This window comes from Myripristis murdjan, chromosome 24 (assembly GCF_902150065.1).
Source record: "Myripristis murdjan chromosome 24, fMyrMur1.1, whole genome shotgun sequence".
NCBI lineage: Eukaryota > Metazoa > Chordata > Actinopteri > Holocentriformes > Holocentridae > Myripristis > Myripristis murdjan.
Window position 1 is genome coordinate 13,419,487 of NC_044003.1, and position 27,668 is coordinate 13,447,154.

The 27,668-nt window shown below is 42.5% G+C and overlaps 2 protein-coding genes across 2 annotated transcripts in view; both read right to left on the reverse strand.

The window, feature by feature from the left end:
- Positions 1 to 5,476: 5,476 nt before the first annotated feature.
- On the reverse strand, positions 5,477 to 6,484 carry gpr6 (G protein-coupled receptor 6). Its single transcript, XM_030047444.1, has one exon. It carries the CDS (start codon positions 6,482 to 6,484, stop codon positions 5,477 to 5,479), a length of 1,008 nt encoding a protein of 335 aa, XP_029903304.1.
- An 8,664-nt stretch (positions 6,485 to 15,148) lies between these two features.
- Positions 15,149 to 27,668, reverse strand: part of fig4a (FIG4 phosphoinositide 5-phosphatase a) — a 60,212-nt gene continuing 47,692 nt past the window's right edge. Inside the window, exons 23-24 of the mRNA XM_030047388.1 lie at positions 27,397 to 27,471; positions 15,149 to 17,309 (exon numbers count right to left, since the gene is read on the reverse strand). Of these exons, the coding sequence (XP_029903248.1) occupies positions 17,132 to 17,309; positions 27,397 to 27,471 (253 nt within the window). The 3' untranslated portion in view covers positions 15,149 to 17,131. The remainder of the gene's footprint in view (positions 17,310 to 27,396; positions 27,472 to 27,668) is intronic.

The following is a 27,668-nucleotide window of genomic DNA, read 5'->3' on the forward strand; positions in this document are numbered from 1 at the left end:
CTTCACAACTTGGTTCACAGCTTGAAACTTAGCCAGTTTTCTCTGCCCACTCAGTGTCCATAGATTTCAGGAGGACAATGAGCATGAGCACAGGAAATTAGTCATCCATATGTGGCAGCACTGTTGCTGGGGCATGATGTCTTAAAGCGGAACTGATGCCTAAGTGTTTTGTTTTACTTGCATATGCAGCTGTGTACTGCACATCTTTGCATTGCTTGCAAGTTACAGTATTTTTTTTTAACTGCAATCTAAAAGTAACTGAATCACTGATTTACAGTCTCTTTGAAAACATTTGACAATCTGAAATTAGAGAAGAGAATCTGCCTTTTCAAAATCTGCCTTTTCACAGTATCAGTATTATAAAGGAAACAGTACACTAAAACCTCAAGCAATGTAGTGTCCAAAGCACTTAAGACCTCTATGTCTTGAAAAAAAAGGGAAAAAGGCTCACACACATGCACACACACACACACACACACACACACACACACACACACACACACACACACACACACACACACACAAACACACTCATAAACGCATGTGCACACCCACCCACACATGCTGTCAAGTATACCAGGATGAATTCTCTTCGGAGCCAGATCTCTGTCAAGCTCTAAATCCACACACTCACACTCATACAATCCCATGCCCACACGTGTGGAGACACACACACACAAACACACAGTTGTGCTTGAACAGACACAACCAGGGGGATGAAGGTGAATGAGAATCGGTTTTATTACAAAGCAGATATTTATGTGGGGAATAAAGTGTCGGTGATCTAAGTGTGTGTGTGTGTGTGTGTGTGTGTGTGTGTGTGTGTGTGTGTGTGTGTGTGTGACACTGGTGAATCCATTACGTGCAAAGTCTAATAATCACCATGTAGGTGGTTCTAGGTCTTCCCTCCGTCTTCCTTGAAACCATCACATGCTCCATGGGGAGTGCGGATTGAACTGAAGGAGGAATGATTACTATTGATTTTTTTTTTTGTTTGTTTGTGTGTGTATGTGTGTGTGAGGAGAAAGAGGAAGACACAGTACATGAGTGCATTGTGTATATAACAATGCACAGGGGACATAGATGCCACCAGCAATGAATACGACTCAAAACAATGAGACCAGTCTGGGTTTGTCGCTGTCATCTCTTTCTCGCTGAGCGGTAAATGTTACAGTGACGGCACTTTAATATGAATACGAAACTACAATCCAGAAATGAATTGGCCTAGACACCGGCAATTTGCGTGATTACACAATCAATAACACCAAAGAACCCTTTTCCATCGAGCTAATGGCTAACTCAGTAATAGTAATGTGCCTATGGAAAGTATTTGCTACACCACTGTAATTAATGTTATTAATGAGTGAATCACTCCGGTGTGTACTTTAGTAATTGCCTCCAGTACTGCTCAGGTTTCCACTGCCCAAGTGTTACATAATTGAAACCTGCCTCTATTTAATCTATCTATCCATCCATTTTCTGCCGCTTATCCAGAACTGGGTCGAGCAGTGGCAGACTGAGGAGGCCAGCCTAGACTTCCCCTGCCCTGGCCACATCCACCAGCTCCTCCTAGGGGGGGTCTCATAGAGTTCCCAGGCCAGTCAGGATATATAATCCCCCCAGTGTATTCAGGGCTCTCCTCCCAGTCAGACATGCCTGGAGCATCTCTACAGGAGGGACGCAGGAGGCATCCAAACTTGATGCCCAAACCACCTTAGCTGGCTCCTTTCAATGTGCAGGAGAAGCGACTCTACTCCAAGCTCCTCCTGGATGTCTGATATTGTCTGCAGCATAGAAGAGCCCACTTCCCTGTTGTCAACACATAGACCTAATGCAGGTTTAGAAATGTATTTATCGCATTTCATTACTGATGACTCTTTATTATGCAACACACCATCACTGGTGCTACTGTTCAGTACTTTTTTGGGGCTTTGATAATCACCAGTTCTCGGCCTCCCTCCTTCCGCTAAGTGTACAGCCCCAGGGTGCTGGACTTGGGGTGAGACCCTCCATGCACTGAGAGGAGCTTCTTTGTTTTGATATCAGTGGCCTCTGTCTCCTCCTTTGGCCAGGATATTATACCAGCAGGGTATCTGATCACCGGCAAGGCGTCGGTGTTGATGGCTCGTATCTGGTTCTGTCCATTCAGCTGGCTCTTCAGGACCTGCCTCACTCTTTGGAGGTATTTGGTTGTGGCTGACGTCCTTGCTGCCTCCTCATGGTTTCCATCTGCCTGCAGGATCCCAAGGTATTTGTAGCTGTCCTGCATGTCTGCTATGCTGCCTCCTGGTAGTTCAACCCCTTCAGTTGAGACCATCTTTGATACCATCCTGCCACACTTATCCACACTTGATTCCATGATTCCAGTGAAAGACGATATTTTGACAATTATTTTGAATTATCATCCAGCCAATACTGCAACAATCACCACTGAGGAACCCTTAAAACCAAGCCTGCTGCTACAGTGAAGCTGCTCAGGAGAGGATGACATGAAGGTCAGTATTGTGCTAAAACATAAACCTCTCACAAACCAAATAGCTTTGTTTTATAGCTTACAAAAAAAGACTACTGAAGACTGCAGTTTTTTTTTTTTTAGAGGAAAAACTCTTAAGAAACAATAGTAGAATAAAACAAACTTTTCAGTTAAACCCTGTTTTTAGCTTAATTTGTTTGGAATGGTTTTGGTAGCTCATTTCCTCAGCCCAATGTGAACCATGTCATCCTTCAAGTGAAAGTTTCACTTGAGGGAACAAGACAAGACCATAATTGGAGGAATTTAATTAATGCGCATTAAAAAAAAAAAAAAAAAAAAAAATGTGATCCTTATTTGGGCTGTGACCAGGCTATGATGCCATGAGCTTTAAGGAGAAACAGGTGGCTACACACTTTGGAGGTGAGTGACGAGAGGTCTGCCTCTCAAAAAGCAACATCTGTTGTGTTGGCGAAATAACACCGTGAACAAACATGTCCAGGCTGAACACGCTGTCCATTAGCGGCCCACGGCAAACTAACCTTTCCCCCAGATCGTGATGAACTGACGACTCCAAAGCCTTCTGGGTGGCGATTATTAGAGCTGACAAGCCAGGAGGAGTGACCCCAATTTTGTTGTTAGAAGTAGGTGGGACATAAGTGGCAAGAGGATGATTAAAGATTCATCAAAACGGATTGCTCCCCTCTGATTGGCTGGGTCGTGTAAAATACCCAATGAACACACGTGCTACCAGTAAACATTAATTTAAAGCATTAATGCGCCAAACTGAAAGCCACCACTCCTTTACCTGTGGGCCTACGTTATGTGACGTTTAACCACCACGTTGTCTAGCGCAGGTGCTCGAAAGCTGCAGCTTGCTATGAATAGCCTATTTTTATTATTATGACAAAAATATTGCATAAATGCTCGTTTGTATTACTGTGGTCTGGTAACAGTGGGTGACACAGCTTGGAGTGTAAAAGCGTTTACAGGGAGAGGGTCCGCATGTCCAAACACACCGGGCGGGCTCACCTCGCCCCCGGCCGCTTGTCCTCGTTCACTGGTGGGCCCCCTGATGCCATGAACCAATGCCTGTCCAAACAGTCTGGCAGATAAACCGCTGTGTGTGTGTGTGTGTGTGTGTGTGTGTGTGTGTGTGTGTGTGTGTGTGTGTGTGTGTGTGTGAGAGAGAGAGAGAGAGAGAGAGAGAGTGCGCACAGTCGAGCCAAGTAAATCCAGTCTTTGCGGTCGCAAGAGAGTGATACATTCATTTTCACATTTCTCATTCTCTCTCTCTCTCTCTCTCTCTCTCTCTCTCTCTCTCACACACACACACACACACACACACACACACACACACACACACACAGTAGGCTACACAGTTTCTTACTCACACGCACGCACGTGTGTTTTTTGCGCATGAGTCATATTTGTAGATGACAGCGAGATAAGACAACGCATAAAGCCTGCCTTTTCATTTCCTGCTCTTATACAACTCATATCTTATCAATGCCACTATACGGGCTGCCCAGGCCAATAAAAAGAGTCACACTGATAGTAATTTCTAAACCCTGCAATGATTATGTCACATTATTTCAGATACACTTGACCACATGCATGACTTAGGCTACTGTCACGTTTGAGATCTCTCTCTCTCTCTCTCTCTCTCTCTCTCTCTCTCTCTCTCTCTCTTTCTCCCACTCTGTCTTGTCACCCTTTCCTTGTACATTAAAATCACAAAGACAAATAGCAGGCATTATTTATGATTCACAGTGAACATATGATTTGGTTTGGGCAGACAAGGCCACGGCTTATACAATAAGCAAAGGTTTTAACAGATACTTTGGACTGAAGCTGCAGCTGACCCATATTTTGAGATGATTTTGAGATTGATTTTTTTTTTTTTTTTCATTCCAAACAATTTCTCAGTGTTTCCCCTAGAATTGTACTTTTTAACAGGGTGCAAAAGTCTCTGAAATACCATCTAGACCACAAGACACACACTCTCCTTATTGTCTTATTGAAGGGGATAGTGCGTGGGGTCCTCTGGGGTGGAAAGACAATGGGGGGTGAAGTGATTTTTTTAATACTCTCAATGGAGAAGCATCAAGAGGTGCAGGCTGATGTGATCAAGAGGTAACTCTCTCTCTCTCTCTCTCTCTCTCTCTCTCTGGCTGAGCAAACATGATTCAAATGTGTCTTGGTGCAAATTGAAGCTATTTTCCGGAAGGTAGGGTACTTGCTGTCTCAATGCGCCATTAGTCTCTTCAAACAGACCCACCTGCACTCCGAGGCAGAGGGATGGAGGGGAGGAGAGTGGGAGGAAAAAAACAAAAACAAGTCAGGTGTAACACTTGGGCTTTTTCATAGAAACGTGCTCAGAGAAGACACGTGACAGGTCCCGTTTGCACTCATTTTTATTCATGTAGCTACTCCTCTTGTAGAAAATGTACATCATAGACAATACAATACAAAATAGAAAATGACCCACAGTACTGACAAGTACAAACTTTTAAAACACAATAGGCCTATGCAATACTGCTTTGGCATTTCAAAAAACATTGAATAAAGTGCAAAGATTTCCATTCCTTTTTCTCACTTAAGTACATTCATAGGTTTTGTTTTGTCGTGTTCACAAAAGTTCTTGTTCACAGCATTTCAAAAATCTCAAAATCTCATCAGAAACTGTGTTGAGACATGGTAAAGTGCAGATATGCATGATATACATTTTTTAGCATCGCAACCACTTGCGGTGATAAAGCATTGACTGTCAAATGTGAGCAGATTGTCGATGGTCGTGATGGGGTTTTCTCACTGTTACAGACACACGCACACACATTTTCTCTCTCTCTCTCTCTCTCTCTCTCTCTCTCTCTCTCTCTCTCACACGCACGCACGCACGCACGCACGCACGCACGCACGCACACACACACACACACACACACACACACACACACACACACACACACACAGTTCGCACACCCATACACACAAAGCCCTAAAGACCTAAACTTCGCTGGGAGATCTGGAGCGGTAGGCCCCGTTGGCTTGAAAGCAGCCACAGAAAAGCATGTAGAGAGAACGCTGGATCTCTGCGTTTCGGTAGGCGTAGATAATTGGGTTGATCATGGAGTTGTAGGTGGCCGGCAGCAGCGTGGCGTACGTGTACACCGGGGGGTACTCCTTCTCCCCCACCAGGCAGTAGATGGCGAAGGGCAGCCAGCTGGCCCCAAACGTCCCCAAGATGATGGCCAAGGTGGAGACCCCCTTCTTGGTGGCCACGTAATGCGACGTGGCGAAAAAGTGCTGCTGCAGGGCGATCTGGTGGGCATGGCGGCACACGATCTTGCAGATCTTGAAGTAGAGGGTCAGCATGAGCACGAAGATGACAAAGAATGAGGTGGCCAGCAGGGTGAGGTTGCTGCGGGTCAGAGGGTGGACGATGCTGCAGGAGGCTGGTTCGTCAAGGCAGTTCCAGCCGAGCACCGGCAGCAGGCCCAGGCACAGAGACGCCCCCCAAGTCCCCAGTAACATCAGGTGTACGTACTGCAGGGTCTTCTCTGAGAAGTACGTCAGGGCGTTGTAGAGGGAGAAGTAGCGGTCCACTGTTATGGCCAAGAGGCTGCTGATGGACGCGGTGAAAGAGGCCACTAGGAACCCTACGGTGATAAGGCTGATCGTCTTAGAGGAGATCACATACTGGAATACAAAGTTCAGGATTAATCCCATGCCGGCCAGCAGGTCTGCTGTGGCCAGGCTGCCAATCAGCACGAACATGGGGGTCCTCAGGGTGGGCGTGTAGAAGATAATAGCCACCACGATGGCGTTTTCACAAGCAATGACGGTGCCTGACATGCAGAGCATAATGTCCCACGGGTTGATCATGAATTCAAACGGGGTGGTGGAGTACTCCAGGCTGCTGTTGCGCTCCGGAGACTCGGCCTCCATCCAAGGGAGAGCTGCCCCGGCCACGGGAGCCGCAGAGGAATCGTTCACCACCAGCGACTCGTTCATATCTCCACGCTGTTTTCCGTTTTATCCTGTGGGGAGCAGAGGAACAAGTATGTCATTGTGTGTTAATGATTATGCTTCGCTGATCCTTGGCGGCAAATTCTCATTTCCCATCATTCATCTCCAGGGAGGAGAAACTTGACAGCGCCAGTGGGGTTGATGGGGATAAGGACACTTTAGCGGGGTGGATGGGCTCCCAACTCACTATGCCACACAAAAACATGCATAAAGCAGAGACCCCAGCATATAATGTCTATAATATATGGGTGTTAGAGGATTATACGCTAAACCATAATCGTTTTTCTAAATACGGAGCGCAGACAAAAGTTTTAAGACTGCACAAGTTGAGAGGCAGCAAAAGCCGCGCGGGCGCTGTCCGCGGTGCTGAAACTTCAGCATATCTGTCGCCACATAAAACAAGACTAAGTACTGAAAATGAACACAAACCTAACATCTAACCATTAAATTATCTAAATTACGACCCTAATTCACTCTAATTTCCTATAACACTCTTATATGAATTCATAGTGTTTGTATTGTTCCATAGTGAATTTATAATGACCTCGTTGTACTTTTTTGATCCTATTTTTTATTAAGATTGGACTTTCTGTGATATGTCAGCCCTTTTAAAGTCGTATTGCGATATCTATTTTAAGATTATTGCACTCTATTTTCCCTTGGAGAGGCGTTCATTGAACCAGCACAAATTACAGTAAAAAAAAGAAATACTGACATAAACCTAACATCATCACAGCCCACTCGTATTCATCATGCTCCTTTCTGGAACACACAAAAGTTGCGGATAGGATACATACCTCCGTGAGAAAAACGGAGTGAGCTGAGATTTCCGTAAAATTACAGCCCACTCGTCCGAACAAATGCAATGACTGTCCCCTCTCTCTTTCTTTCTTTCTCTCTCTCTCTCTCTCTCTCTCTCTCTCTCTCTCTCTCTCCTTCGGACCCTCTCAAGTGAAGCCCTTTATTTTGTTCTGTTTCCCACTCATGGGAGAGACACCAAGGGCAGGGGTGACGTGAAGCATTGGCCGGTGTTCAGCTCGGTGAAGAAGGTGAGGAGGATGAGGGTGAAGGGATGGAGCCGCGCTGGAGTCAGGACCGACCGAAGAGACGCACGGAGGGCTATAAACCCATCTGACGTCAGATTAGAGAGAGGGAGGGAGGGGGAGAGAGAGAGAGAGAGAGAGAGAGAGAGAGAGAGAGAGAGAGAGAGAGAGAGAGAGAGAGAGAGAGAGAGAGAGAGAGAGAGAGAGAGAGAGAGAGAGAGATTCATTGGATTGTGTTAATGTATTGTAACTTCACATGCTTACTTGCATTGGCTATTTGTTGAGTCTAACAGTGCACTAATAACAATTATTTTTGTACAGCTGTAGTTAGATCCAATAGGAAACACTGCTAATCTGAGTTGACTGAATTGAACATAACAGAAATAAACTCAGTTGGATTGAACTGAATTGACACTTTGAAATACAGAGAGAGAAAGAGAGTTACCTCTTGATCACATCAGCCTGCACCTCTTGATGCTTCTCCATTGAGAGTATTAAAAAAATCACTTCACCCCCCATTGTCTTTCCACCCCAGAGGACCCCACGCACTATCCCCTTCAATAAGACAATAAGGAGAGTGTGTGTCTTGTGGTCTAGATGGTATTTCAGAGACTTTTGCACCCTGTTAAAAAGTACAATTCTAGGGGAAACACTGAGAAATTGTTTGGAATGAAAAAAAAAAAAAAAATCAATCTCAAAATCATCTCAAAATATGGGTCAGCTGCAGCTTCAGTCCAAAGTATCTGTTAAAACCTTTGCTTATTGTATAAGCCGTGGCCTTGTCTGCCCAAACCAAATCATATGTTCACTGTGAATCATAAATAATGCCTGCTATTTGTCTTTGTGATTTTAATGTACAAGGAAAGGGTGACAAGACAGAGTGGGAGAAAGAGAGAGAGAGAGAGAGAGAGAGAGAGAGAGGGAGAGAGAGAGTGGAGGATAGATAATATGACCCACGACAAACTAAAAGGTGTTCATGTAGGAGGAGCAGATGGTCTGAACAAAAGGACTGGCTCAGTGCACTCTTGGAGAAAGTTAGCGGAGCAATCTTACACAACACAGAATATGCAAATTTAAAAAAAGGTGTTCTGACCTTGCAGCATAATGGATTGACTCCTTCAGTCTTGCTCTGTGTGTTTTTGTATCAGCTGTATGTTCCTTGAAGCAAGCTGCCTGCGGGAGGAGATCCAGCTCAGTTCGGTCTGAGCTGCCTCTAAACAGGAACAGGGTGTGTTCTGCATGCCAGCAACAAGTTACAGTATCCCAGACACACACCGCAATCTGTCACACATGATTCAATAAGCCAGGAGGATGTTCTTCCAGGAGCAAACGCCACGTAGTCCTCAGTGGGAATGACCTCTTTGCATCACCTGCTCTCATTCTCTTCCCCATTGCTTTTCCTGATACCTTTCACTTCATGTCTGCCACCAGGCTGAGTTGAGAAGATCTGTCCAAACAGCAGACATATATTGAGTTCTTGCAAATGGTTTCCTTTATTTAAACATATGTCTCACTTCAACAGAGGACCAGAGGAGCTATAGCCCTTCAAATGCGCCCACATTCAGAAAAAGTGTTACAAAGTGTTTAGACAGATTGATTATTTTCACTGTTTTTTTTTTTTTTTTTAATTCCTACTTTGCAGTTTCTGCTAAATTAATCGTCATTAGTTCCATTCTCTGCCTCAAACTCGGCGATGTGATGAAACAACCTGCTATAGGGAAATTGGGATCCATAGTTAGGCGAACGGTCTATTAAACAGCAAAAAAATCGATGTAAACAAAATTATGCAAAATTAATCAAGCTACTGAAAGTGAAACATCTGATCAGGGGATTTATTTTTTCAAACTGAGTAACAGAGCTAGTGATGCAAGGACTGAAATCATGGGACACAAAATCATTTTATCCAAAAGTCACTGCTATTTTCAGTATCAGTTTTAACACGCATCTGGAATGTTTTCATGTAGTTTGAGATCGGCCTCACCTTGCCCGAGGCAGCAGTGTAACTATGGGACATACTGATATTAAAGAGTCTTAGCAAAGTGCAGTGAAGCGAGTGCCATAGAGACTATATCCACTAATTTGCTCTAAATGGGCTATCAAATTATATAATCAGCTGAAGATCATGGTGGTTAACCCCTTCAACACCAAGAGATAACTAATGAACAGTTTCCCTCTGCACTGCCTCACAGCAGCCCTCAACTCATCTGACCCGACCAAATGAAAGCCCAACTAAGGCAGAAGTATGAGTTCTATTGGAAAGAAGTCACACAATTGAAGAGTGAATTAGAAATGACCTACATAGACAGAGCACAAATGGAGATTACCCGGCTATTGTGACTGACCCCAAACTGAGAAAACCCCTTGAACAGGACACAGATTCAGTTTGCTCATCTGGCTGTCAGAAACGGGCCGACAGCGGACGGGACAGCCTGTGTCCACAAGCTGCACCTTCTGCTGCACCACACACATCATGCCGCAGTCAGATAGACATGCCTCCCCAAATTCAAATCAATATGTACCAGTTTTGAAAAACACAAATAACCAATAATAATAAAAACACTCTGCCTGAGCACCTCATTGATGAGAATTACCAATAAAAAATAAAAATAAAAATGCATAACCAGCGCAATGTGAGAAGCCAAAATGTTTGTTTTTATATAGACAATATGGTTGGCTGATAATTTATTGTTGCATTAGTAATTACTGGTTTATTTTTTTGCTCATTGTGTGTCATGTGGTCAAGTTTGGGTGCTTTCATTTGAATATGGATTTGCTGACCTGGTTTTGGCAATACGTTTTTTTGTTTCCTGCCATAAAGCACTCGGAATTGATAGGTGTGTGTGTACATGTGTGTGTATATGTATGACCGAGAGAGAGTGTGTGTGTGTGAGAGAGAGAGAGAGAGAGAGAGAAAGAGAGAAAGTAAGAGAGACTCACAGTAGCATAGCGATATCGCCACCAGTGTTGGTTTCCAGGCAACAGCTGTTTGTCCATGTTTTTCCAGAAGATCAATGTGTGTGTGTGTGTGTGTGTGTGTCTGTGTGCGTGTGCATGCATATGTGTGTGTGTGTGTGTGTGTGCGTGTGTCTTGGGGAGGGGGTGTGGGGGTAGCTTGTTAGTTGTCATCATTCATAAGCCATACAGTCACATGAAGTGCCACATCATAGTGACACATCCATACACCTGCTCAACTAAACATGGGCCAAAATACACCTCCAGGTCCATTCTGACTGTTTTTCGGTGACAGAAGAAAGAAAACTGTACTTTTTTTTCCACAAAAAAGGAAACACTGCATGGCACCGATGGCCTGCTGCACTAAATTGGCTGTGGCGCTAATTTCGACAATGACATTTTTATTTTCGTGATGTCTGCCAATGACACTGCACAAAAACAGCATTTGCTATAGGCACCTATGCACCTGTTGATCCATACCAGTGTGTGCTGAGAAGTTTCTCTGTAATGATACACCCACCATTAGGAACACAAAATCAGGGCCATGAATGCAGAACCTCTCTCCTTTAAAAACATTTCGTCAGTGTGTGTGTCTATATAACAGACACACACACACACACACACAAACACTGACACCTACTCAAATGAATGCATGTGTGCTCACGCGATAACACACCAGCACGGTGACTCACCACTCAATCTATGAATGCCCCCCCACCGCTATTAACCTGAGAAGAACTGACTGTATCTCCATTTAGCCTGAGACAGAGTCATTAACAAAGCAATAGAGACAAAAGAAAATTTGAACCATAAAGAACGGAAAATGGATACTGATTTGAGAAAAGTGATGATTTGTCAGGTCGAGATGGAGGGGAGGAGGGGATTACTACGCAATATGGGATGTTTGAATGGCAGGGGACAAGTGGAGGTGTCAGGTAGGAGGATGATACGGAAGAAAATAGGGATGAAATGGGATCGTTAACAGCCGAGGAGTAGCCACTGGGGAAGCGCTGAGGGTACATTTACTTGCAATCTTGACCCACTTTTTAAATGGGAGATGCACTCAGGAAAGACCACGCAGACTTCTACCTGCACACACCGCTGCTCCCCCTAAATGCCTGTGACACACACCTGTTTGTGAAAACAGAATGAATGAATCACACGCAAAATGACCCAGGCAGGATCGGTCACATAACCTGATAAAGTCTCTGACCTACTTGCCTCAATGTGGCTGTCATCGTGACCTGAATTTATGAGAATTAAAGAAGAGGAACGGGTAAAGCCTGCCCCAGGTGAGAAATTAACTATATTCAACTTTCAATCCTGCATTTGACACAGCAACTTGCTTTTTAGATCTGTCCTCTTTTTACAACCGGGCAAATTCCTGGCTTGTTCTCAGATGGGAAAAAAATATGTCAGTCCTGCCAAATAACCTGATAAATTTCCTCTAAACTACTCGTTCCCTGGAAAACCCTCCAGTGTGGATGTCACACTGATGTGGCAAAACATTTTCTCAAGGATCAGTTGAGGCTGTGTAGAGGGTTTAAAAAAAAGAAAAAGAAAAAAAAGAGTGCAACACCAGCCATTAGTCACCCATTCACATTAAAAGTCATTTGCTCTCTGCCCCGGCCCATTTGTAGGTTACAGTTCTTAAAACTATCCACCGTTTTTCAGTCTGATGTGCTGTACCTCCGAGATTCCAGGTCAGTCAGTCAAAGTTCATCAGTTATTGAGAAGAGGGATCAGAGCTCGCCTCAAGATGAGAGATAGGCAAGAAAAAAACAACAACAACACATTTCCACTTCTTATTTATTCATCCTTTACTTATTCAGGAAAGTCCCGCTAACATACAACAAATTGTCTTCCAGGGAGTCATTAAGTTTTAGCCCTTTGGCCTAATCAAACCGAATAATGTGAAGATCCTGCATCCTGCAAGATGAGAAATGGGGATAGGAGAAAAAAAAACATATTTCTAGACATTGTACATACATTCTACCTTTATTTAAATTGTAATATTTACTTACTGTGTATGTGTTGCCTTTTCTTGGTTTTAAAGGCTGCAATAGAGAAAATGGATGCAATTCTCTGAACTTATTATACTGCTCTGGCTGTTCTGTTATGTGCCTCTTCCTGCTTGGTCATCATATCCACATTACTAAGGATTATTGTTCAGGAATCTCTTGTGTGTAAATATCTGATAAAACCTCCAACAGCTATGCCAACAATATTATCACAATATCAGCGTTGAGGTATGCAGTCAGTGATATTGTGATATATGATTTAAGCCAAGTCCCCCAGCACTATTCTATATTTATACTATACACTTTCTTTCTTTCTTTGAACCTGTAGAGTATCCAAACTCTTATGAAAAAATCACATGTGAAGTAAACCGCACGTGGTTTTGGAGCACGTGATCCACCACCACATGCGATTTCATTTTATCACGTGATTTTCATGTTGGTTTTTCCACACGTTAAAGCAACACGTGCTCCAAAACCACATGAGTTAACATTGTTTGTGGCATTTCTACTCCAGAAGCCAAGCACATAAGAAAGTGCAAATTCCACATGATTTTATGCGACCAATTTTCTTTTCACATGTGGAAAATTTCAGTCGTGTGAAAATAGCAAAAAAACATGTCAAAACATCCAGTTAACACGTTTTCTTTTCACATGTGAACATCTTAGTTCACGTGAACATTGCCAGTGACGTGTGCAAACGGTAAATTCCCACGTGAAATTCAAATTTGCACATGCGAAAAGGCATATTTCACATGTGACATTTTTGCAAGGGAATCCAATGAAACAACCTGAAAGAGGGAAATCGCTCTGTCGGGTCATCAGCAGAGCATGTGATCCTTCACGAGAAAGACGAGGTATGAGTTTTTCACTCAGCTGCTGCTGCGGCGCGCTATCTGAGGCAGACAAAGCAGAGGTGGGAAAAGATTGACGCACCTCAGCTGTGAAAAACGCTCAGGAGCCATCACAAACCTATGGAGGCATTGTGCCATAAGGGAGAAACAGCAGATGATGAAAGTCTCATCTTTCCCCTTCTTACCTTGCTGTAAGACAATGTAGAAAGGTGAGGGAACATCCTGAGCCTCTTGAGATGGGCCCTTTCCCCTCCCCTCCTCTCTTCACGTGATAGTGTCATTGCCGATGATCCCCATTAACCCCCCCCCCTCCCACACACACACACACACACACACACACACCTCCCTCCCTCTCTCCGCCCATGCCCAGACTCACGAGGCGCTCGGAGAGAAACCCATGGTCGGTATGTGTGAATTTACAAATGAGAGAGAAAGAAAGAGAGAGAAAGAAAGAGAGAGAGGGAGAGGCACCGAATGCTACAGTACCTAAATGTGACATTAGGAGTTATTATGTGCGTGTGACAGGGAGAGCATTGAGTGTCACATTTTGTGGTTGAAAAGGTGGGAACCAAGTGCATGAGAGACAAAAGCTAATAGCATGCATAATAGACGGTGTGAAAAAGAATGTGAGAAAGAGGCACTGGCAGCAGAGAGTGAGTGAATAAACGACAGGAGCGAGCGAGAGCATGGAGTTATTTAGCTGGCGCCGCTTCTATTTTGTCATGTGTCACATTGTACTGAGGTCTGAGGAAATATATATATTTAAGACATATGTAGACCCTATCAATAAAATCCAGAAAAGAGCGATTAGAGTAATAAATAAAGTTGCTTACCGGGAATCTACTAACCTGCTATTGAAATTGTACACGTTGAGATTGTTCGATATTCTGTATTTAGGAATATTGGAAATACTTTTTTGAGTGAGGAACAAAATCTCTCCTTTTTGTGTTCATTTTTTCACTTGAGAGATGAAAATTATAATTCACAAGTGTTTACGTTTTGGGAGTCAAACTATGCAATGGTCTAAGTGATGTGTTGAAATTGTGTGGCTCCCTGTTTGGTTTTAAAAAGAAAAAAAAGCCTTAAAATGTAAAATAATTAAGTAAAAAAGTAATTCTTTTTTGTTTCTTATTTCTTTTGCATTGCTGATATTCTGGGTTATTTTATGGATTACATAGGATCGACAAACATGAGCCTTGGCTTCAGCCTGTTTTCGGTCATTGATTGTGTGAAATTTTATGTGTGAAGGTGTTAGGTTTTTGCTCTTTATAATGTAATACCAGTAAATAACTAGTGTTCCCTTATGGAAAGTTTATAAAAAGGTAGCAAACGTTTAATCTGCTTATAAATCATTAATAAACAATTATAAACAAATTATTACAGTTTTCATACATCGATGCAGACTCACTGACATGATCAAGTTCCTAGCTTGCTAGTTGCCCTGCACTGACATATGAAAACTGTTATAACTTGTTTATAATTGTTTATTAATGATTTATAAAGTGTTTACAACCTAATTACTAACCCAATCATAATCCATTCATTTATAAGAGTAGTCTTATTGTAAAGTGGTACCACTTAATCTGCGAAAGTGTCAGTGTGATAGAAAACGAACAATACTGTTCTCAGTTGTAGGGGTAATTAATTTATACGTACAAAGAATTTGAGACTACAGTGGCTGGATGGAGCTTTGAAATAAAAGTAGCAGATCAAAGAGCAAAGAGCAAAAATGACAACTGCTTGGTGGCATCGATTCCTTCAGGCAAGCAAAGAGTCATCAAAGCGGTTAATAAATAAATGTTTAATTTAGAATTACTGTACATAACAATATGCTGTCATCTCAGTAAGGCATTCAAATGAAACAAATTCAAACATGCACATTCTGTAAACTAAGACTGGGGGCTGAGGAAACCCACAATGCCGAGGTGTTGTGTTTTGTCTGCAGAGGTACTGAGGACAGACACACGCAGGCCTGACAGCTACTTACTTGCAGGGTACCATTTGTTTGCTTGCAATGCTACTGAATGGATATGCAGGTTTTAAACTGGATAATCTGCAAGTGGTAAGTCCCACCCCATGTTCTGGCAGCTTTCATGTGTTCCACAGTGGCAAATGAATTATACGGTTGACAAGTGACAGCCCTCTGGTGCTGATGGACTTCATATGGTCCCTAAGACCGGAGCATCATACATCATCATCAGATGAGTGACATGAGGTTAAACAGTCAAATCCAGATTCAATCAAATCCCATGGTGCTAAATGTAAAATATGATCACAAAAATTAGTCATTGACAAATTAATCTATAAATCAGCTGGGGAGTAAATCATCTCAAAGGTATATGAACGAGGCTTATTTTCCTCTTTATCACCATGTATTTTTGGAATTCTATGCTAAAATGGCCTTTTCTCAAGTAAAGAACCAAACTGTAGTCACACATCGCTTTACACCGACATATAACAACAGTATGCCATTATGGCTGAACATGAATCAATGCACATTTAAAGCCGACTTGTTCCAGTAACTTTCCAGAAAGTAATCAAGTAAAACTCTGTAGGGGTCCTTCAGAATTATGTTAACTTCATGAGTGTGTGTAAGCACAAAGCACAAACCTGTCACGCAGGTGTAACTGAAGGAATCTAAGGAACAAGTCACCACAAGCTTTGCATTAGCATCACATTAATGGAACACAGTACATTTAATAATTAGCCATAACAAGTTAGAAATGTACATGTAGTTAAATACTAGGGCTGCACGATATTGGAAAAACCGACATTCTGATTTCTTTTATTTTTCTGTGATAGATATATTGTGACTTGAAATAATGCAGGGAATTTCACCAGATACATACAGTGTGTTATTGATGTAGGGTCATGCAGTTAACAACAACCTAAAGAGGCGAGGCTCATTTTCAGGTTGTGGTCAGCGACTAGTGGGGCTCTGGCTGTTTTATAAACTGATCAAGTTCATCCTCTCACCAGAGTATATAGCAAACTAATCGCCATGCATGCAGACCCTGTGCATCACAAGCAACAAACTTAAATCTGACCAAATTATTTACTATCAGATGGACTTTTCTTGTAGATTAGTCATGGAAAATGAGAACTTTGTGATTTTCCTTCTGTGTCAAATAGCATAAAAGTTGTAGCATGATGTGTTTGAGTTAATATGCCCTGAAATCGCACATCACGCAATATGACGATACATCGTGCAGCCCTATTAAATACTGATTTTTCTTAAAAGGTTGCAATTAAAATTGAAACAGTGGAGAAAACACCAAGAATAAATAAAAAGCAACACATAGGCCTTCAGGGCATGTCTGCATGAAGAGAGGTGACTCAGCTGAAATGGATCGGAAACTGCTAAAAACATAAAAGCTCTCTTCCTAATCAAAAAAACAACAGCACTCATGTCATTTGGCAGAACTACAGTATATATGGGCTGTTGGTGCCCCAATATCATCATCAAAGTCATTGTCTTCTCTTAGAATTAAAACAAACAAAGCAAAAAAAAAAAAAATGTCCAAGAACTGGATATTAGAAACCAATATGGTTTCCTGATCCAGGAAACTTCTTTTGCTCTGCTTAGGAGCTTAAAAATGAAAATCTTATAGTCAAACAATCTCAACAATCTTGAAGCTGGAATGTTGCGGTGCCAGTGGATCCAAAATGGAGGAGGACCTTTCTGGCCGCGGTAAACGCAGTCCAGATGGTGATTTACCACACAGGTAAGGATCAGGCTGCATGTATCAGCGAGGTTTCAGTGTCTCACATGTATCGGTTCTTGATGTACTCCCTGTACGTGAGCATGTCCTCTCTGCACAGCGCCCTCACCTGGCCCTGGCCAGTCAACACGTGGCTCTCAAACACATCTCGGCTGTCTCGGTCCACCTGCGGAGGGGAGACGGCGTAGATGCTGTCCTCCTGGAAGCATGACACTGGCTCTCTGACAGGGTTAGAGTTAGGGTTAGGGGTTAGGGTTAGGGAACAGAGAGGGGGGAGGAAGACAGACAGGAATGAAGGATGGTCAAATGATGGTTATACAAGATAGAAAAACTCATTTTAGATGACGCAAATAGTACAGGATAAAAGACAGCAGTGATGATTATAGTGAGATAGGCATCAGAGGCAGGAGAGGTGGTGACCTGAGCGGGCTACTCGCTTACAGTATATGCCTTTTTACAATCACCTAAAATTGCATTATTATCTGGGGCTGCAGCTCTGTGTAAACCAATTAACCAACATTTCAGTCCCGTGTTGTAAAACCTGCAACAGTCCTAGGTAATTCTTGGTTTCGGCTGCTATCAGAAGAGGTTTAATTGGCTTATTAATTTACAATCTGCATACGCATGGTGGCTGTGGTTACACCTGCCTTTTCATTGTGATTAGGTCTGACTGACATATCTGCAAATGGCACATGTTTACAAATCAGCCTCCCCCTTAGTTCTTGAATGTAGTCATTTCTAGCATTAGAACTGGCAACAGGTGATAGTTGTTGAGGAGAAAGCAGCCTAAGTGTATGCTTTACGCACAAAACAGATTCCTCCTCGATCTTATGGTCTCCATGGAGAAGGTGGGAACTCACACCTCTGACGTCTCCACACCAAATGGCTGCATAACATTTTTTTTTTTTTTTTTTTTTAACTTTGGGCTGTTGTTCCTCCTCCACCACAGCCCATGCTTCGTTTTTTGTCACTGATCCCTGATTGTGGCACAGGTGATGCCAGTTGGGGCGTGGTGAATAATGACGCTCGTTGCTATATCTAACAGCCAATGACAGAGAATGTGCTCTACATTTTAGGCAATCCTCAGTTGCTTTCAGTGACTTTAGCGCTACTATGACTAAACTGCATAAAACAAGGACCACTTAGTCAACCATTGAATTCCATGTTATTTTTACACACATTTGTCTGCTGAGTCTATGGTCCTCACTTAAATCTTCTGCAATTTTGATTTTTGGTGTTTTATCCTGTGGAATATGACAAATTGCCAATAAATCACCAGCTTTTGGAGTGGACTCTTGACTCATGTTCATAGTGTAATTATAATAATCAGGGTGTTCGTAAAAATGCGAGTCGGTGGACCGTGACATCAGTTAACCTGGAAGTGAAATATGCAGTGTGGCACTAATGCAAATTGTGTCACCTACTTTTTGCGAGCAGGTAGTCCTGGGTTATTTAAAAAAAAAAAAAAAAAAAAAAAAAAAAACGCTTGCTTGGTGTAAAGGTGGTATGCCAGTCTTTTCCCAAACAAAGATGATGTCAATAGGACTAGCTGAGACAGTAAAAACTGTACTGAGGACATGAAAATAACCCATTATACATCACTGATGACTGAGTGGTTTGATAATGGGCAGAGGCTTATATATATAGTCATTAAGACAAAACTTAATGGAAACATCATGAGGGTTACAGCAAAACTCATATTTTCATGGAAACTAGACTCTGCGTGCCTCATCATCCTCGGGCTGTATTATCGGCTGCGTGCTCGTCGGGTCATCCAGTCAGTCAGCTAGCCGTCTAGTCAACAGCAGCTGAGGCCCCACGGACACATGGCTGCCTCACACATGAGCCAAGCTGTCAGCTGGCTGAATCGCTGCCAAAATGGAGGCTGCGGTGGGTCAAGGAGGGCTCAGCATCAATTCAGTGGAATACTTAAATTCTATTTTGATTAACTACCTCTAATTAGTATGTGTTTACTGCACAGTCACATTTCTTTGCTGATTTGCGCATGTGCCCAGCTCCTCATGTTGGGTGGAGGATCAGCTGGACGGCAAGAGTCATTTAATACAGGAGCGAGCTGCAGTTTATGACAGAACAAGGAGATAATTTATCATGTTTTTGGATGGGTAACAGCACTGTGACGATGAGTGTCAGAAACACATAACTGAGGATTTCTCAGAACCAAAAACATTTGTCCCTCGCTTCATGCAATTAGAGGAGGGGTCCTATAAAGCAGTGTGTGTGTATTCATCAATTCATTTGTCACATAGTTGTGTATCCTCCAAAACGATGCTTGGATGTCCACGATACAGTGCATGGTGGGACGGTTAGTCATGTTCCAAGGAACACGTTTTTGCAAGGGGGCGTGGTAGCCATATCACAAAAAGGTTCATCATTTCTGAATGGACAAGCGTAACACCACAAACAGTTTGTCCTGGGCTAATGAGCAACATATTAGTGTCTCATACAGATTGTGGCACGCCCACTTCAGTTTTTTGCAGTTTCTCCAAAGGGGGCCTTGTGTGGCGTCCGACAAGTTGGACACCAAGGCTGAGTACTGATCGCAGCCACGCCCACTTCTGTTTATGCTCTTTACTGTGAACCTGAGGTATTGGGTCTACTGATTTCCTGTTACTACCGATTAAAGTATAATTATTTTGAAGACTCCTAAGATGCACAAGGTGTAATCAGACTCAAGAGTCATGTCACCGTGAGCCTGTGTCCTCGTCTTGCATGCTTAAAGCTTGGAGTTCGGAAACCTCCCCACGCTGAGCTGTCTTGAACGCAACACAAAGCTTGACTGTTGCAGGGAAATGGGTGTCCTACTTTGCACAAAATTAAATGTGCGTCCTACTTTGCACACAATACAGGAGGTGTTGATGCAAAAAGCATGGACAATTACATCCACAAACAAGCAACATAAACAGCTTCGAAAAAAAACCCCTTCACAATCAGACTCGTTATTAGCTGTCAGATACAAAAATGCCAGATTCTCTTTTCTATTCTTTTGTCTGGATGTGTGAAAATACGAAAATGCATCCTAGTAACACTGTTTGAAACAATATAACAGGCGGATTGCATAATAAACTTCTTAGAATGTAATATAATCTACTGCAATAAATGCAATCTACAGAAAAGTGGAAAGGAGTGAGGGTAGATTTTGGCAATGTCAATACAACTGAATGTGGTGACCTGACATAATAAATTTATTTAAAATTATTTAGCTTTATCCAACAATAGATTCTACACAAATTGTTGAAGTCATGTTTGCATTATAGGTCTATACATACTTATCCTGCTCCAAATTGATACAATTAAGTAAAATGGTATATACTGTGGCTTCTTTATCAAGTAGGTTAATAAACCCAGCACGCACACAATACTTAACCCAAATAAAAAGAAAAAGTGTTACTTGAGGGAGCCTAAAATGTGTGCGTCAACAAACAGAATGTTTAATGAACGCTGAAGGAAATCTGCAAGACAAATTAATAGTCACAGTCACTACCTTGACAAATTTCATGCCTGTTGGGGATGAAAATTGCCTTTTCCCTCCCTGACAATATTTCATAACCCACTCTCTTTTCAGTAATAGACAATCTTACACATGAAACACATCTTTGCTGTCATAACTTCTGTTTCTTTTGTGTCAGTCTCTGCAATTAATCACTACCTACCTGTGCAGATAACTATAAATTAAAGGTAGATCTGGGATAAGCTGTTTGGCTCCTCAGATATAAATCTTAAATAGGTTCTGCATTCCTAAGACAAACATGAATAAAATCCAAACAGTTTGGAGTGTGAGAGGAGTTTCTATGTATAATTAGACCTACATTTCCTGGCAGTGAAGCTTCACGAGTACACATAAGAGAGTGGCGAACAGACTGTCTCATAGCACATACACGTGCACAGATATACAAACACGTTTCCCTTTTTTTCCTCTTGTTTGTCAAGGTCTGGCATTCTGGCACTGTCTGAGAGGAAGGGAACAAGCTGCCACACACCTCACTGTCGCAACTCAAAATGAACCTGTCATGTTCATTGTATTCAAGATATAAAATTTTACTGTCTATCAGATAATGACAGAAAACCTATCTTAGGGGCTCACAATATATAAATCTATAAAAATATCCTTTCCTATTTTTCACCATGACCTATTGGGTGTTACCAGTCAGTCTTCTGACTACGCCTGATGTGTCAAAAGGAGCTACATAAAGGGAGGTGAGAGACAAAAAGGGCTTGGAGCTTTGAGAACACGTTTGAGATGCTGTAATGGTGGCTTAAAATGGCCCTCTTATGCAATGCCAGACACACCTGCCTCAACCCCGTGGACTGGCCATGAGGGCGGCAGAGACAGACAGGCCAATGGAAGAGAGAGGAAGATGGAGGGAGATAGGGAGAGCGTCGAATGAGATTCGAGGATGTATGAAAGAATGGTTTGATTTCCTGCACTCGGCGCGGGCTCCTCAAATCCCCTCTGCAAACACATGTGCAAACACATACACACACATAAAAAGTGCACACACACAATTACACAAAGAGCAGATACCTGAATGACTGTCTGCTGCCTTTGTGTTACATGTAATAGGTTTGACCTGTGTGAAATCTTAAATGCAATTTTGTCCTTGAATTGCAACCGGATGACAAGTCTAAACAGTATCAAACAGATTTAAAAAAAAAAAAAAAAAAAAAAAAATGACATCACGTGTACCCTCTAAAAAGACTAGGTCAAAACCTAGTATATGGCTAGACTGTGACTACATTTAAAAAGCGGCTGTTTTGACCTCAGTTCCATGAACAACAGCTGCACTGAACAGCAGTTTTCAAACCCTGATTATTTATACAGTAAAATAGCGCCAATTTATTTTTTGTTTGAAATAACTACCAAGGTCAGGACCTCAGTGTCCTCATAGCTGGCTACAGCCATGAATATAACCCAGCCTCAATAAGGCCTGGAAGTTACAGTAATTAATCACCAACATGTCCAAGCACAGTTAATTACTGCAGTGGCGGTGCGCCCCAGTGGCTCACCGGATAGGAGTGCGCACCGTGTACCAAGGCTGAGTACTGATCACAGTGTCCTGGGTTTGAATCTGACCTCAGGCCCTTTGCTGCATGTCACCTCCTCTCTCTCCCCTGCCTGTCTGTCTCTACTGTGACTGTCAAATAAAGTAGAAATGCCAAAAAAAACAATGTTTTAAAATAATAATAAAATTACTACAGGTGCAGCGTTGCTACATTTAAAAAGTGGCTGTTTGAGCTTCGAAGAGTGTCGAGTAAGTCAGAAGAACTTTTTTGAGGTGTGTCAATGACACGTGCTGACATAAGAGTAACGGCCAACTCTAACACTGGCCCGACCAGTGGTGTAGTTTCTTCACTCAGTGATGGATATTCACATTTGTAGGGCTGGCCCCGCTGTTGTGGTCAAAAAGACCAAAAAGGCTGTGGAAACTCCAAGAGAGCAGAAAAAAGACAGAAATTTCCAACCACACACGTCTGAGGTCACACTCCTGATGAAGTCACTGCTGTCAATCCTGCCATAACCAAAAGATATCCTCTTATTTGGTGTTTTGATGATGGTGGTGGAGAGTAATGCCTAACATGTTGGTCCCACATTCCCAATAGGTCAGTTTGTTCGCGATATGATGACTGTCGAGGCCATCGCATGCAACTGACATCATCTTCATCAAACCATTCAGTGACTCCTCTTGCCCTGAGTATGGGGGGCATTGTCACCCTGGAAGAGACCACTCCCATCAGGATAGAAATGTTGCATCATAGGATAAAGATGATCACTCAGAATTTGCAGTGAGTCAGCATTCAGTGCTCTCTTGGGAGTACACCACACGTGCACTCTCCCACTTGCCCACAATATGGTGAAGGAGGACTCATCTGACCAGATCACTTTTTCCACATCTCCATAGACCACTGCCTGTGATTTTTGCACCACTGAACCCTCAAATGTAATGTTTGCAATGACGAGTTTACGCACTGCAACCTCACTATAGTCTCCCTCTTTGTGTACAGTGACTTTTGGAAGAATGTTGCTCCATCCCTCCAGGAAATTTCCTCAGACTTGTAGAATCTATGCCAAGGAGCACTGAAGCTGTTCGGGCCTGTCACGGTGACACTTTATGTTGCTTTTTCCTTTAATTTGCCACTCATCTGCATGTCCATCATAGGCATTTTAATATGGCAAGGGCTGGCACTCACTATACTTTGGCTTCATGGCTGAAGGTGAAATAGGCCTACTGTTTGTTTTGAGCTTTTATTCTTTAAGGTACAGTGTGGTATATGGTATAGCAGGTGTAAATGGTGAACATTCAGTCACGCATATGTCTTGTGATTAATGTGGTCATGATGATACCACACTCTGCTCACTGTAACCTGAAGGTAAAATAAATGTACAGGAAAAATGAACTTAATTAAAATTACTGATTTAAAAAATACTACAAATGTAATTAGTTACTTGCACTTCTAGTTTTAAATTTCCGAAAGTGTTGCAGGCCGGAATTTCTGTTTAAGATTAGAGTTGGTGACGGCTTATAAAGATGTCTGCAAACAAGGATTTCACTTTCAAATGAATTCTTAAGGAGGTTCCAGTGTCATGACCACATTCCACAACGAGCTTTGCTGAGCTTTTGCAAATCAACAACTCTGCCTGCCATTTTTTTTTTTTTTTTTTTTTAATCTCACGATAATTCTCCGGCTCCCTTCTTCAGGCTTGCACTCCCACTCGCTTCCTTGACCTGATCAACTCACTCTTTGATCAGCTGTAACTCCAACTTTCTGACGCCTCCCCTCCTTGCCTGCCGAATAGTGACCTTAGGATCCATCTGGCTCCGAGCAGTGCTGGAACTTGGCATTGTCAGTCTGGCTTTGCATAAACGACCGCCACAACACACAGTCACACAGTCACACACACACACACACACACACACACACACACAGCAAAGTAGGACGAGGAAAAACATTTTTGTCTTCACCTCATCCTGCACAGGCATCATTATCATTTCGCCAGTTTCATTAAATGCACTTTCCAGTTACAGTGGCCATTAGCAACTGAAAATCTGCTGACCGACCTGGATTTTTTTTTTTTTTTTTTTTTTTTTTCACAGCAAAACAATAAAAAGGAAAACTTCAACCTGTTCTGCTCCCACTTGTGTCTGGTCTCTGCATTTGCTCTTTCTTCTCCTTCATGAGGCCCTTCTAAAACATCTCTCATCTTGAGTGGGGTTCAAATGTTGTTCTATATTTTCTGTACTCAGACTTACTGGAGCACTATTCATTAAATCTTTTTTTGAAGCCACGGGGCCACACTTCAAAAAAAAAAATCCAAAAAAAAAAAAAAAAATGAATCTGTATCTATCAATCTATCTTTCTGTTTATCTATCTATATATGTATACACAAAGGTTTCATCATTTGCTTTCATGAGAAACAGAACAGGACATTTTTGCCCCCTGGCCTTCGTGAGTATCTGCAAGCTTTTCTGTGCACAATGAAGACACATTTGCTGTTGAAATATACTGAGATGCATGAGTGTGTCATGTCATGAAATATTCTGTTATGGCTCTCGTGGCTCAATGTTATCTGAGGCGCCCCTGCTCACAACATCATAAATATGTGCATACTTTCAGATCAATGCAGGCATGGCCATGCACATGTACAAACACACACACACAAATCACCACATGCACAGAAACATACAGTGCGGCCACATGCGTTATACAAGCTTAAAGTCTGACGATTAGTATTTGTTTGTGAATACAGCAAAGTCTGTCAGCACTGTGTGATTCCATGTGAGTGTGTGGATCTGACACTGGTGTAAATGCCTAATTTTCTAAGCAACTTGTACTTTGATAACAAAGGAACATCCATGACCTGTTATGCGTGTGTGTGTACGTGTCCGTGGCTACACTTTTCAGGGTTTTCTCAAAGCATCCAGTTATGCCAGCTCTGATTAAGCAACCCCCTCATTTCATTTCTGTTTACGTAACACATATTGTTATCACAGAGGCCCAAGTGCCCTTTGTGTCTTCTGTCACTGTCCAATAAAGTCTACTGGAGGGGAAATTCATTCAGCATTGAAGAAACCACTGGGACAATAAGTTGTGCTTTCCTCTTAAAACTCAGAAAAACAACTCGAGAGACCATTGAGAAGACTCTATGTGAGTCTTATTACCTGGCCTGGTTTTTTCACAACAATTGGAGGCCGTTCTACAGGCTTTCTCCTCCTTTCTCCTCCTCTGTAGAGTCGAGATAACCCGGGAACACAGCGATTCTAAGCTCGACTAGAATCACTGTTCAGTTCATGATGTTACATTCGTGAACGATCTGATTCTTTTGAATGGCTCTTTCGTGCCAACCATGGGAATCATAAGTGAGAGCCGTTCCTTTTATTGCTGTGCCCAAATTGCACTGGCCATCCTAATCCACTCCCCTTTACATGAATTAACTGCACAGTCTCAAGGCCCATCTGGATTCTGGGAAGACCCACCCCTAACCGTTACTGTAACCTTGACCAACCTAAACCAACGGAGGCAACGAGTACTAGCCAGTGCACCAGCCTGAGGCAGCGTAGGGGCAGCTATTACCGGAATCTGAACCAAAAATGAAATGAAAAAGAAACCAAATAAAAAACACAGCAGCATTTGGATGCACTTCAGCAATAAAGCCAATGATAAAGCCAAGTGCAAATTTTGCAAATCAAAAATTTCATTTAAAGCCCCCCCCACCACCACAGCTCCCATCAGAGCTGTAATTCCCATCACTAATCTCAGTTAAGCGCAGACAGAAATCTGCTCACAATCTGGATATTGTAAGTGAGTCATTATTTAAGTTTCCCTCTGAATGATTCTGCCTCCAGTTAGCCTCCACATTAAATGTGTGCTGTAAAGAATCAGTGGAGGAATAAAAAAAAAAAAAAAAAAGCATGGGGTTTGGTGGAGAAAAAAAATGCCAAAAGCATGTTTCCTCATACAAAATGCTTCATCCACTCTATCTGAGAGGACCTCAGAGGCAGTGAGTTCCCACGGGTGTTGACTGTATTCTCTGCCCTATATTCAGGGTATCTGCAGGTTTAGCCAAATTAGATTTAAGACTTCTTAAAACTTTTTTTAAAAATCTGCCGTTACCCTGTATATTTCTCTCTCTACAGGGAGCCAAAAAGTGCTGGGGTGTATGATTTCTGCATAAAGCATATGTTTGTGCCACATTCTCTTCATCAACTGCCAGCTGTTACAAGTTTTACTCTAAAATAAATAAATAAATAAATAAATAGATAAATAAAATCGAGAACAAAAATGTTGGCATGAGTTGACATGCAAACAGTGGCATGCTTTTAGTTAAATACTACATAAGGAAAACAAATCCAATTTCACGTCTGATAAGGCTCGTATACCTTGTGAGGACATTTCAATCAGACCTGATCTGGGTATTTACACGCAAGCTTACGATAAAAGATAGTAGCACAGGATGATTTAAAAGAATGAGGGGTGATAAAAGCAACATAAAGCACAAACGGGCTGCCACCGCCTCTTGCTGCTCGTCATCTCTTTTGTCTTTGCCTTTGCTACCCCGTCTAGTAGGACTTAAGAGAAAACACTCAAGCCTCTTTGACTGAAGTCTCAGTCGTAGCGCAACACTGACTAATACACAAAATAGTCATGCGTGTGTGTGTCTGTAAGGAAAAAAAAAAAAAAGAGAGAGAGAGGATTCAAAGAGATTCATACTGGAGAGGGATCCCCAGGAGGCATTTTGTCAGAGATGATGATATGTGTGTGTATGTACACGCATGTGTGAGTTGAAGTGAGAAAGAGACAGAGCGAGACAGAAGGGGAGATTGCTTATGAGTCTCTGTGGCTGCACATTGCCGTTACACGTGTGGGCTGAATTGTAAATCTGGCTGAGGAAAACCGTCCATCCACAGTCCGCTGGGTCATGGCAGGAGGGAGCGGGAAGGCGGAGGGGACGGACAGACTGGGAAGTAGGAGGATCCACAAATGGGGACAATAAGAGCTAAAGCAGGAGTGGGTAGAGGAGATGACGATTAAGCGGCACGCACAGCAAGAAACCTCCCTTGAGACCACTTAGTACACCACCACCCTTGCTCACTTGTCCCAAGGCTCCTGGAAATACTGAAGTGGGCTTGAGGAGAGTTGGATTATAAAAACCAACACAGCGATGTAATACTCAGCATTACACGTGAATGGAAGTTATTTTGTGTGGTTATATGGCTATCTGTGCATGCACGTTTGTGTGTGTCTGTGTGTGTGTGTGTGTCAGTGTAGGATTCCACGTCACGTTTCACTCACAAGGAGATGATGTTTGCCAGTTTTATGGGTTCGGTTCTCTCCACTCTGTGCTGGCTCTCGCCCAGATGTGCAAACCTGCAAACAAACACACGTGCAAAATTAAGACACAAAATCAGACAAATATCTACAATATATATCTATCTGCCACCCCTTTTCCGACTTTGGCATTTGAAGAGAAGCGCTCCAGGTCTAACGGGGGACAGTGTCATAAAATAAAATCGATTTCAAGGTCCCTGTTTTCTGCCTTGCACTTCAAATTCTCAGAAATGCGC

Coding starts and splice junctions, on each gene's coding strand:
- gpr6 (XM_030047444.1), bottom strand. CDS start 6,484: ATGAACGAGTCGCTGGTGGTGAACGATTCCTCTGCGGCTCCCGTGGCC.